Here is a 13,677-nt window from a genome sequence, read left to right on the forward strand (position 1 = left end):
AGATATCATGGCCCACAATAATATCAGCACATAAGTTTGGTAAGACTAATAGTTTGGTGTTTATATACATGTGATCTAATATTTTCAGATCTATTTTAACACATCCTCTTACACAAGATGACAATGAGGTAGATGCCATGGATACTGTAATTGTACCTTCAGGGAAAATTTCAAACCCATTAATAATTGTAAATTTCTCATTGATATAACTGTTGGAGCTACCAGTGTCAATTAGGCATTGTGCTATTTTTCCATTAATGTTTGCTACTATAGTAGCTTTAGATAGAGTTGGTAAGGAACTAGCCCCAACAATACTTGCAATGAATGTTTCTTCCAAGGATGATTTGGGTTCAATTGAATCATTAAGAGCTGCAGAAGTTTTAACAGTTCTATTAGTCTTCTTGGAAAGGCATACTTTTGGATAATGTCCAGCTTTAGTACAGTTCGTACAGATAAAATCACGAGCTGGGCAAACAGAGCGCGGGTGACGAGATCCTCCACAAAAGTAACATTTGTAAGTAGTTCCAGAACGTGTTGAATAACATTGGTTATTAGATATTCCATCAGAATTTGATGTACTTGTGTACGTTTCTGAATTTTTAATTGCTCTTTCAATTGATCGAGCATTTTCTTCTGCTTCATCTAGTTCAAGGGACTTGTTCTCTAAAAGTCTCTGTCGTATGTTAGATGAAAATAAACCTGCAATAAAGGCGTCTCGAATGTAATCTTGTTTGTTTTGTTCAGCAGATACCGCCTTAAAATGGCATTCCTTGGCTAACGACTTGAGAGCAGTCAAATACTGATCAATTGATTCTGTTGAGAGTTGTTTTCGAGTTGCAAGTTGATGTCTAGCATAAATCAAGTTTTTCGGTTTCACATAAAGGGCTTTAAGAATATCTATAGCGGCTTGGTATGTTTTACAATCGTTAATGTATTCAAATACGTTAGAAGATAAAAAATTTGACAGTACCTGCAACTGATCTTCGTCTTTCACTACATATTCGGATCTTTCAGTGAAGTTTTCGAATAGTCGAATCCAATGAAGCCATTCTTGTTGAGCCGTAGGACTATCAGGGTTTGAAGAAAACTTGTCTGGTTTAAAGAGCTTTTCCATTTTATTTTATTTGATTAAATTGTAATAAATTTACCATCAAACTTTAGGCTTTAATCAAATAAAAAATATGACATTAATTAATCAAAGCTGTCTATATAATATTAGCACACGAGGTATGGCACGACGCCAGTGAATACGCCTGACTTCATCTTTTGGGAAAGAAAACGTACTCACCTAGTTTCCTTTCGAGGAGAGGTAATTGCTTTTACAACCTGGTACCCAACATTTTTGTGGCATCCTAAAAAAGTATTCTAGATAGCATATATTTAACATACATAGTAGGTGTTAGTAGCTGTGCGTTTTTGCGAGACTGATATATGGCTAATTATTTCAGTCAACTCTGTCAAATAATGGAAGTGCGATGTGATTCTGTTGAGGAGCATTCGTATCAATTTCAGACGATTGTGTAAGTTGTAGACAGCTGCTAGCAATGTGCCCCTTCCTCTTACAGGAGAAGCAAATCAAGTCATAGTAAGTGAGAAACATTCTGTAGGATATGTTTTCATGATTGATAAGTATAGTAGTGGAAGTCTTTGTGGGGGTGATATAAATTTGACGCCTGAAACTCATGATATGACGGTATTCTGTAAGAAATTTGAGTGGGTTTTTGTATTGCGGTGCTGTGGCTTGGGGTTGTTGTGGTAGTCAAGAAATTTTCTTGTGAATCTTGACTACTCCTGTAGTCAGAATGTAGAAAACTGAAAAACTAAAATGCGTGCAAGCGTTTTTCATAGAACCTGAAAAATGACAAATTATTACGGGTGGTCCATACTTTTTGCCGCACACACTGAGAAAAATGTTTATTGTTGGTAAATATATATTCACTGTTCCTAAATAAAAAATATATTAAAATATGGGACAATAATACAGTTCATTTCTAGTCGATAAACAAATTTTTCTGACACAAGTATTTGGGTTAATTGTTATAAATTGTTTGGGGCAAATAAAAACTTTTATTAAAGGCGTCTCGTTTATGTATTTGCCCGTATTACTTAAGCATTAGCCATATATATTCTATATTTAATGGTGGTGATTATAGTGTGTCATTGTAGCTAATATGCTGTTTATTAATAGTGAATATTAAGTAATTCGTGGTAAATAGCTACAGTATTAATTGCAGATGGATGCATCATTTGACATCATTATCCTGCATATTTGTCTTTATTATTTAAATATTAGCCATACATTTCGCGTATAATTACGCTAAATGTTCGAGTTATTACGATTAATATGGAGCTTAGTAACAGTAAAGGATAAGAAATTGATGATAGATAACACTATATATTACTTCCAGATAGTGGGATATTTATCATGATCAGTATTACATTATTATCATTAATCAGTGTTTTTAACACCAAATAGCTGGTGTATTAGTACCTAATAAAAGAATTATTTACAATAAAATGTATATATTTTGAGCTTAAAAAATAGAAAAGTATAAAACAAAATTATCTCGTATAATGCAGAAAAAATAAACAAGTATTACTTTTTAAAACTAAGTTAAAGCTAACATTAATTTAATTTGAATATTTTATAGAAACAAAAACTACTTACAGAAAACTAAAGTATTACATGCCTTCTATAAAAATTATAACCTAAAGTAATCTCCATTTAAACAGAACAAATAATAAAAACTATATAAGTAATTATACAAAAATGCCCCCAAACAGTGTCACATATTTTTTGTTTGATGCAGATGAAATGATAAGATTTGAAGTGTAACAAACATTGGAATCAAGAATTCGTTTTGTTACTTTTGTATTAGTGCAAATTTCAAAAGAATGTATATGTTTATTGAATAGTATTGTTTTATATTCTTCATAAATAAAACAGATTTCCTCTTGAGAATTTACTATTATATGAGTTATACAACCAAATATTGGCAACTCCTTTGCTGCAATACAAATTATACTACCAATTTCATAATTCGAGTTATTAATTTCAATTTTTTTGCAAAATTTTACATCATCTTTGAAATTGTTAAAAGAACATGTTGATGTCGATTCCAGCATATTGAAATTTGGCAAAACAGATGTAATTATAGTGGGATTGCTATTCTTATAATTAATGCTATTTGAAAAACCTTGTTTTGAATTTAGCCTATGAACCAACTTTAATTGATGCTTAAGAGCTAAGCTATAAGTAATATTAATTCGAGATGCAATTACATTAGCACTTAGTTTTGATTCTCTGTGTTTTGATTCAAATCGTAACGAAGATAAATGTTTTAATGGTCCAACTTGTTTCATTATAAAAGGATAGTGAACTAAATTATGGTATTTGGGTTTTAATGTTGTATTAAATAATTCCTTATAAAGACTGTGGTGTTTAGCAATTAAATCTTTTAGTAAACAACAAGTTTCATTAGTTACAACATCTGCTAATACAAGATCTATTATTTTTCTTAACAACAAATAAAGTTTCCAAAATTGGTTATCTTCAGGGACAATTGCTCCTAATAGCAATCCGCCATATAAAATAAAACATTTCATCTCTGCACATGACATTCTTAACTTTTTTTTCTTCAAATTTTCTAAACTAATCAGAGGTGGCTTATTACTTTCTTTTCCATAATTGAAATACTTAATTCGAGTATTTATAATTTCAACAGAAAGTATTTTATCCACAAAAACAAATTGATATAATATCTCCGCTATATCATATGCTGCTACTCCTTCGAAAATATCGTGGGATATGTCAACTGAGTAATTTTCAGTAACATGAAAAGACTTAATAGTATTAAAAACACATTCCTCCTTTATGCCTGTTTCACTGATATTATTAACATGAACATCTTTTCTGTAATTGTTCTGATTTCGCATCTTATTGTCACATTGGATAACTAACTTTTCCATTTCGACACGACTACATTTGCAAAATCTACAGTAATAATTGGATCGAAAACTTTGGGTAAATCCTAACATTGTGTTTAACCCTAGATTATCTCCTAAGAGTAAAGCAATAGAAAAATAGATCGTATAATATTTATTTGAAATATTTACTGTTATACCGCTCGATTCTAAGTGATTACAGTCTTCAATTAATTTTGAAAAAATAATTTTACTTCCGAAGTCCTTTAAGTCCGAGCTATGAAATAGAAGACATAGAAATATATTTTCTAATTTTGCTCTATACCTGATAGGTAAAAATGGGAGGGAAAAATAAACAGCTCCCAGTTTGTGAATGCCCGAATGGGATCCTAATGGATTTCCGCTTTCATATTCGTCAAAGTATACAAACAATGGTAGAACTAATGATCTGGATTCAAAACCCTTTATTTTATTTTTCCAAAATTCGGTTTGAACTATGTTTGATATTACTAATTCAGAATTCAGTTCCTCTAAATATTGCAAAACTTCCAATAATACATTTGGTAGAAGAATAAAATGTTTTAAAACTTTATGAATTGGAATATGTTGAGCTTTATAAATTTGTGGAGTAGCAATATTATTTTTAAATCTGTCATATCGTTGCCCAACTGTATATGCTTCAGGAGGAATGAAGAGCTCGGACTTTTCTAAAAACGCAAATCGTTTATGTTCAGTGGCAAGACTTTGAAATGTATTTTGAAATTCATGCAAAAACTTATTCAAACATTTAGAATCTTTTTCAGAAATATTGTATTCGCTAATCACGTTTGACAGGTATGTTTCAAAAATACGTAATGGCTTTTCAAATAATGTTTCCACTTTGTCAATTACACACTGCACATGTTTTCGTGTTAATGTTGTGTTCCCATATAAATCAGTTACAAACAATAATGTATTATTTTTAAGTTCATTTTGAAATTCTAGTAACAGATTATCTTCAATGATCATATTTTGTGTTTTTGAAGTGTCAGTGGTGCTACTATGGTCTATTAAAGATGATGTCTCAATAATGTTAGTTATAGGTATATTAATGCTGTTAATAGCAATTGTATTAGAAATGGAGTTAGTTCTATGGTTGCCATGCTTTTTACTTAAATGTTTCTTAAAGGAATTAAGGGAATTAAAGTCCCTATAACACTGAAATTCGTTACAACAAAATTTACTGTTATCTGTTAGACCATGTAAAAGTCTCAAATGCACTATTAACGATTTAATGTTATTAAAATTAGCCTGACATTTATTGCAAGAAGGCATTTTTTGTATTTATTAAACTAATGTAAGTTATTCAAATGAAAATTAATGTCTGAAATGACGCTACTCGTACTTCCTACTTTGTTACTAACACTAGTTTTAAAAACAAGTTCCTGTACAAAGTACCAGACGTGTTTCGATTCACTAGGGTACTCTAAATTCAAAGCGTGAAAACTTTTATAAAGAAGTTCAAGGCACCTTATTCCACTTTCACATGTATATTTATTACCATTAATAAAGACATAAAATGCCCTTACATCTTGGCAGTCATCTCCAACAATTACTCCAAAAGGTTGAAGGGGTAGATCATATGAATGGAGCTTCTGTTTTCTTCTTTCCACTATACTGCTTGCTTCAGCAAATTCCTAAAGAAAAGCAAGTACAAAGTAGGTATATTATACAACACTTTTGCTTTTTTTGTACCAACCTGGACATTGAAAAGAAAACTTTCTTGTACTTCTGACCTTGATGGTCTCCAAATTCCTCTTTTTTTTGAATTCCTAATAGTAACGGGCGAAAAAAGGTATGGTAGAACTAAAAGTGCCTTGGAGTTAACATCTGGAAAAATATACGTACCATGTAAGTGTATATATATGTTCCGGGCAAAGTAATTAAGGCGGTCATTATTCATAATGCCCGATCAGTGTGAATAATTAGTAGAGGATATTTTTTTGCACAGCTCCCGGCATGATTTTTTTAAAAACTCATTAACTTCTCAGATTCATAATATTAGCAGAAGTACTATGCAATCAAAAGAGTTGTCTCAAGTCACCAATGGAATTTTTGTTTGCATGGGAAATCAAATTTAGTTTTAACTTCCAAAGGCGACATTTCTTCCCCTCAATTATTCACATTGACCGGGAATTATGAATAAAGACCGCATTAATCAGGGCGAGTTTTTATATAGCATCATTCCAGAAATCTGAGAACAAACTACCTACTAAGAGTTTGTTAAAACTATTTGCACAAGTAACTCTGAAAGGGGAAATTAATCGAGAAATTAATCTGCATAAAATTCCCTGATATATCTGTTTCCAATTTAAGTTTCCACAAGTGTTCCTATTATAAGAAAAAGATATTTCTGGATGTAAACTTGTGTACTTACCAAAAATTTAATACACAGTTGACATCCAGAAATGTCATTTAGATACTTTATATCTGTTAAAATCTGTATGCACAAGTAAACATTCTTTGAGGGGTGTTTCCTTGCAAAGTATAAGAATAAAATTGTTACCTTTTATAACATCCTCTTTCAGAATAAGTTGTCTTTCTTTAGCTTCAATGATAATTGCCTGGGCTATTTTTGGCCACTCTGAATAAATTATATCAATTTTTTCTTCATTACTATGGTTGAAGTCTGATTCCAACTACAACAAACCACACTACTAAAAGAAACCGAAACATATTTTAATAATACTCACTAAAGTTATTCCATAATGTAGACTTAAACAAGGGAATTCTTTGTATATATCCTCTAATTCATAACTTTTGCATTTTCTTTGTCTGATTAAGTATGTATCTTCCCAATAACTTAAAATTTTGTCAAATGGTTCTACTGCTACTTTGAGAAAAGCTATTTTCTCCTCCTCATCATAACTCGTATTGGAAGTAGAAGGTACGTTTTCTTGTTCCACGTCTGCATTAGCAGCATTGACCAATCGCAATGCAGCCTTTAAATTAATATACCTAGACCATAATTTTCCACGTGCAGGTTGACGTCTTAGTCCCTTTTTTGATGATGAATAAGGAATGTAGTATGTATGTTCAGATTCTCCTGGAAACAACTCTGCAATCTCTTTTGCAGCTCTCACAAATTGTAAAGTATTTATTCTAAAATACACAGTGATGGAAAAAAACATAATATGTTGTCAACCTTACTCTATCCTGGATTGACCTTCGGAACAATCTAATAAAGACCTTACAACTATCTTAGCAATTTTTGATCGTAAGTCATTATTCAATTTTGCTCTGTTTGCTAGAATAATTTGTCCTTCAGGTGTACTGCGGAATAATTGTTCTAAACTCTAAAATTATTACAATAATTACAACACATAAAAAATAAATGACAAGGTATGGTGCAATGCATTTACCTTATTTTTTGGAGAGTCTGTACTGCTTCGTTTATTTACGTAGTCCTCAGTTCTATCTTCTAAAATTCTTTTTGTAGCATTTGAAGATTCATCAGGAAAACTTAAAACTTCTAAAAGCTCTTTATCGGGCTCAAAGAAGAAGATGTCGGATTGACTACTTTCTGTCTCGGTTGACGCTGAGGCAATTGATGCAGAAGTAGTAGGTTTTGATATTGATACATCTAGACTAATTTGTTGCGCCTTCTTTTGCTGCAGATATTCCATATACCTTCTTTTGAAAAGTAGGCGAGGTCCGCTCTTGGGAAACAAAATTTGAATCGTTTCACCGTCCAATATATCGAAGCTTTCGTCATCAATGCCCTGTTCTAGGACACAATTAATTAATAGCAAAGTGTTATTTGCATTTGCAATAAATTACAAAAACATTTTTTAATAATGAATGAAGAGATCTTTCAAACGATATATTGAAAGCAAATACTTCTCATTTAACAAATTGGGAGTAATAACTGTTACTCGCGAAGGGGGTTGAAGGTATAGGGATCACATTTTCACGTTGAAGGTCAATTTATAATCTAAATCTCGCCTAAATTTTGACGTGTATGGGTGTTTTCTGCAAATACGCACAGTACCTAACCGATATAATGAAAGGTAGATATATAGATATTAGACCCCTGGCCCTATATATTTATTATACGGAGGGTAGTATGGTTTGGTGACTGGATAATTCCGAGGACAATTCGTAACAAGATTACATTGGGCATTTACGAAAATATTTCAAATCAGAACAAAGTACAAACTTGTTATGTTTGGGTGCATAATGCATAGGTACCTATACCGCATAAAGTATAAAATGCTGACGGTTTCGTCTGCAGAACTTATAAATAATGAAACTGAAAGCTGAAACCTTACACCAAAATCCTGTACCTATAATATACATTCAAAGAAGAGAAGTAATTGTGACGCCGTTAGATTTATTCTAATGGGTAAATTTAATTATGGACAAAAATAATAATGCACTTACCGTTAAAATGGGGTATATTGCACGCAAAACCCCACGCTTGCAATAAATTTTCGAACGAGCACATATTATAGTCAAGTACATAGACACAAGTTAAGTTTTACAACACGTGCAGACATGCGAAAAGACAATGACTGACTGCGTCTTTCTTGAATTAAAAACGAACCAATTGCGCATTTAACTAATAAAAAATTATTCATCTTTGATATTCAAGTATCAGTAGCTAATATATTAGTTATTACTGCCAGTATATTGTTTATTTGTGGCAAATAGTTTACTATTTGTGCTTAGTGTATGTAGATCAAGTAAAAAGAATTGCTGTTACGGCTAATCCTATATTAACCCTTAAGATGTGTATAATTGTCCCAAAAAAGACAAAATGTGCCGTGATTGACTTGTCTTAGAATTTTTGTTTGTTTCCCTACAATTAACCAAGTCATTTGGCTCTAATAAAAAATGTACTAACCACAATTAAGATAGTGTTAATTAAACTATTTATTTGAATCATTTTTCTCAGTGCAGTATATATGGAAGTACCTAGTTCAATTTCTAGTGCAGTTCTTTATAATTGCTTTAAATAACATTATATTTCCACTAAAATACTAAAATGGTATGAAAGAGAGCAATCTTAAAATTATTTAAAGGGTTTAAACAAAATACTAATTAAGCACCAGCCAAATGCAACAAAATTACAAAGTAACACCGTAATGAAAAACTCAGAAATGCAATTCTGATACATATTACCATTGAATCCCATTATATTCTCAGTTCAATCTCTGTCGCGCTTTATTTCCACGGGGTTATGCTTCTTATAGTGTTTTTATTCAATGATATTACTTTAAATGCAAAAACGTTAATACAGCTAAATTAAAATGGGGGAACTCGCAGTAACTGCAAAACTTTTGGTATTCGCTGATCACATTCTGTTTGCAAGAAACCTTAATGGGTGGCTTACGAATGCATCTCGTGACGAATTCTCTATATACGTCTAAACCTAATTAGTTATGGACTTGCAATTGACGTATAAAAGAAGCGTATCCTCGCGACAATGGTTCAGGTATATTTCAAAGGGGCCGCTCAGGTAGTAACACCACGCTTGAACGGTATTAACTTATGCAAAATCCATTTACTAAAATTTGATTTATTTGTATATTAAGGCCCCGAATACAAACAGGACGATTAACTTTCGTGCCAACGTAATCTAAACGGGTAGCCGTAGCCGCTACCTGTTTTTATTTCAAGCAATTAATGTAAACGTGACTATATTTGAGGAAAAAATTGAATCCTTTGTATCGCGGGCACAGAGCATAGCAGCGTAATGGCAATAAATATAACGTAATGTGCTTTTAGATGGAATAAGTTTTCGAATTCGAATTTAGAAGCTGCTTCGTAATTTTAAAAAGTGCACTTCTTTATGTAAATGTAAAATTAAAATCGTTAGTTTTGTCAAGTGTACAAGACAATTTAACTTAAATTGTGTTCGGTAATTGACGGAGGGAAAATTATTTCGTTTGAAAATAAATTTCTCATCCGAAATTTATTGCACATTTAACAAAGCAGGGGTACAACAATAATTTATGGGTTTATAAAAAGGTGAACGAGAAGAACATGTGTATATAATATTTCTTAAAATAATTAAAGAAATTAACAGTTTGACTTAAACGTGTCCCTAAAACACTTGCTGATAATAAATTTATAAATAAATAAATAACAGATGGTGCAGTACTACTGAAAACTAAACAACTGTTCAGAATTATAACTCTATTAACGTAGTTTACAGTAATAGTTTCAGTCAACGACTTCATTATTTATGATTATTGCGTTATATATTTATTTGGTTTTGTCGGCATATTAAACATTAAATATTCATTGTAATGCAGTAGCTACTCTGGGGTGCATTAAAAGTTCTGTGTGTGAAATGTCGATGATTGTAAATATATTTTCTACTCACCGAATGGATTAATTTACAAAAATATCGCCTACTCAATGGAGTTTGTCTCCTATTATTACAGATACAAAGGCGGATAATAGCAAATATTAAGCATTTCAAATAAGCTTCAAAAGTAGTCCAAACTGGATGTTGTCACTTTACTAAACGAGACCAATTCCATGTAAAAAATCCGCCGAATCCGAAAATCATAGTCCCCCTGACCGGAAACTCCTAGGACATATTGTTATAAACAAAAAACGAAGAAAAAAAGGAAAAATCTCATTTTTCGCATTTTACTTCAATGATCTCGTTAACTATTGCTCTAAGCGAAAAAATTAAGAGAAATGAATTTGTTTAGAATCAAATTTTGCACCGGTGGTTGATCCTCTGGGAAGTCAGAGCGGCGATTCAAGTACAGTATGGTGCAAAAGTTAAAGGGGAATCTCCCACAAGTACGGGTAAATATGACACGCTCCCTTGCATCCGCGGAACTGGACTAGGTACGTAGAACCTAGGGCGTTTTGGAAAATTTAGTCAAACAATCCACTACCAAGGGAAACGAGAATCGAGCTGGAAGTCGAAAGGCCGAAAACAGTATCACACCAAAAACGGCCTGGTTTCCTGCTGGCGGCCCAGATGTTCATTTGGAACATGCCTGCTTTCCCTGTCGGTGCCGGCGGCCAACATGTTAATGTTAGAACAGATTAACGACGTATATGGCTAAGTACAAGTAAAAGATACAAGGCAACTCTTACCTTGAAATAAAGTTAGATGTTGTCGCCCAGAGCTCAGTTCTCGTATCCAAAACCTAAAATCATAATGCTTTAAGGGCCTTGTTCTACTCGTAATCTGGTTCTATACCAGGTACGCTAAAGACTTACTGAAGTTTTTCCATTGATGATGATCAAATCTTAATATTAAATCTCCTTCATGACCCGTTGACCCATTTGACAGCAAAATGGTCGCTCGTTATCAGCAGGTGGAAAGATATGTCAAAGGTGTTGGCACTGGAAGGTATGGGTGAATTTAATCCAAGGTTACCAAACTCATATGTCGGTACTTAAAATTAAAATTGAACTGGTTCTTGAACTGGCACTAACAATTAAATCCCTAAAAGAAACCAAAGGTAACCCTCTTCCTTGAAATCCTAAAATGTACATGTCTCGTAAATAAGAGGGAAGTATATGAAGCAGCAATTGTCGATAGAAATTGCGATACACAAATATTAGCCGAAACCTAAAGAAAAACACACTTCCATACACGAAATGTAAATGGCGGTACATACGATAAGAGAGGAGGAACGCAAATTATATCCTCACAATGGGAGTTATAGGTGAATCCCGTCCAATTAGTTACTTCGGAATCCCTAAATGAATCCAATCGCCAAAGATGAATAAATATGGATGATGGCAATTAAAATTCCATGCTTTCTAACTTACGCTTCAACTGTTTGTGTAAACGAGCGTAACTCGATATGGTTTGCGCCAAAAAGATGAATATGAAGGTCGACAACAAAAAATCACAGCGCGAGTAATCTGCGGGGTTAAAATTCCAACAATAGGTGGAGCCATCTATCAAAATTGCTTTCAATAATACGGGTAATAAACCGTAAACAATAATAATTCTTTGTAATGGAAAAAATAAATCGTTACAATTTCCAACTGGATTCTTCAATGTTAAATAACTTTGTCGCTGTTTCAAAACATATGGAATGAATTAGATAACCACATAATAGTATATTAAGATACAAGTGTATAATCAAGTCTTTAAAGCACGCGCAACGAGTTTAAGGGCACGACGCAAAGCGGAGTGCCTTTAACGTTGCAAGTGCTTTAAAGACTAATTATACACGTGTATCTTATAGTATTTTTTATTATACCTGCAGTATAATTTAAAAATAGGGAATACAATGAAGTCATATTGACGTTATACTCGAATACGTGTCTAATTAAGTGGGCTGGGTGTTCGTAATTTCACGATTGCCATGGAAATGTCACTTGACGTTTGCTTATAAAAATCATCGTCTTTGTGAATTAAACGATTTCCGTCGAAAAAGATAATACACCGCCCATTAAATCGATTGTTGTAAAATCTAAACAAACGTTGGTAGGTGTAAACTCCAGTAAAGCCTATTATAAAGAATATGAAAAGTTGTTTCCATGGATGAATAGGAAGTTACTTACGAATACAGTCTTAAATGCATCCATAATGCTGGCATATATGAAGGAAATGTCAAAGGTATTTAAATCTTCTATATTTTGGTGCATTCATTCAAAACTTTAAAGCAGTGCTGCGATTAAAAAGTGGAACAGATTTGGAAGCATACCCTAAATTACGCGCGTTTGTGAAAGTTTCCACCAAAGGATAGGTACAAAAGCCAAAGAAATCTTCTGCATTTAAAGAAAGCGACCTAAGAGGATTTTTTATTTCATCCAAAAGTCATACTTGAAGTATCGTTACTTAGCAACTTTAAAGCACGTGTGTTTTAAAGGCCCTTTTTCGCACGCATTTGAGTGTGATTGTGATTCAGGTATAATAAAAAAACACATTTTATGGCTTTCTAAAGGTACTCTCGTAAAATTGGCACTATTTTTGACACTTTTTTACTAGAAGGTTGACTACCATAGTCACCTTCCGCCGCCATTTTCTTCCTTCTTTCTCGTAAAAACATTTATTGTGAAGTACATCCAAAAACACTACAATATTAAAATAATTTGTACATCGATAAAATTGATTAATTAAGCGCATGCTCGATCTTCTGGGATTTAAAAATATGCAAATTGAAACCAAACTTGAAGAAAGCGAAGAACTGACAATCATTATCCACCTTATCCACCACTTATACAACAACGTATGAATTAAACAACTACTCGCTGTGAACACCAATACTTTACTGTACCGGCCACTGTGATAAGAAATTTATTCCACGTTGTAGTTCTCAGTTTGGAGACTGCTCACCTTGAAATTGTCAACTCTCTAACTAACTTGTGTAACTGAAATTATGCAAAAGGGGTACAAAGATAGGCGTCCCTTTACTCATTTTTTACATTACATGCTCGACGCAATCCTTTATTTTTGAGTGAGCGGAGTTTCAAAAAAGGGTACTCTACCAACCTAACCCACTATAAATTTACAAAATATATCCATGCCCTAACCCGGATTCGAACCTTAGTACCGCAGTGCCGCTTCAACTGAACTGCGCTACACGGACCGATTCTGACGTCATATGAAACATTGTAGCGAACATTCCAGAAATCTCGACAGACATCGATGCGCCATGAAAGATTAATCATCGGCGATAAAGAACGAAGGCGGATGTGACGTAATCTGTCCGAGAGATATGACGTGTTTATTGAAAAACGTTCTAGAAGAGTCGGATGCCTTCGCATTTATTGTTAATTAAT

General features: G+C 32.9%; 1 protein-coding gene across 3 annotated transcripts; it reads right to left on the minus strand.

Moving 5' to 3' along the window:
* Window positions 1–2,585: 2,585 nt before the first annotated feature.
* Window positions 2,586–8,476, minus strand: LOC116181973. 3 transcript variants are annotated; one of them, XM_031502442.1, is made up of 7 exons: window positions 8,347–8,476; window positions 7,326–7,690; window positions 7,114–7,259; window positions 6,657–7,065; window positions 6,470–6,602; window positions 5,663–5,793; window positions 2,586–5,600 (listed from the first exon to the last, which is right to left on the minus strand). In XM_031502442.1, the coding sequence occupies exon 7, from the start codon at window positions 5,236–5,238 to the stop codon at window positions 2,761–2,763; it is 2,478 nt and encodes an 825-aa protein (XP_031358302.1). In that variant the 5' UTR covers window positions 5,239–5,600; window positions 5,663–5,793; window positions 6,470–6,602; window positions 6,657–7,065; window positions 7,114–7,259; window positions 7,326–7,690; window positions 8,347–8,476; the 3' UTR covers window positions 2,586–2,760. The 3 variants fall into 2 exon arrangements, with proteins under 3 accessions (XP_031358302.1, XP_031358310.1, XP_031358295.1); XM_031502435.1 differs by lacking the exon at window positions 8,347–8,476 and having other exon boundaries at window positions 7,326–7,753.
* Between the last annotated feature and the right edge of the window lie 5,201 nt (window positions 8,477–13,677).

The sequence above is a fragment of the Photinus pyralis genome, unplaced genomic scaffold (genome assembly GCF_008802855.1).
Source record: "Photinus pyralis isolate 1611_PpyrPB1 unplaced genomic scaffold, Ppyr1.3 Ppyr1.4_LG1, whole genome shotgun sequence".
Classification (NCBI taxonomy): Eukaryota; Metazoa; Arthropoda; class Insecta; order Coleoptera; family Lampyridae; genus Photinus; species Photinus pyralis.

Bases quoted from the DNA above. Each gene is read 5' to 3' on its own strand.
- LOC116181973 (XM_031502442.1), bottom strand. From the start codon at position 5,238: ATGCCTTCTTGCAATAAATGTCAGGCTAATTTTAATAACATTAAATCG.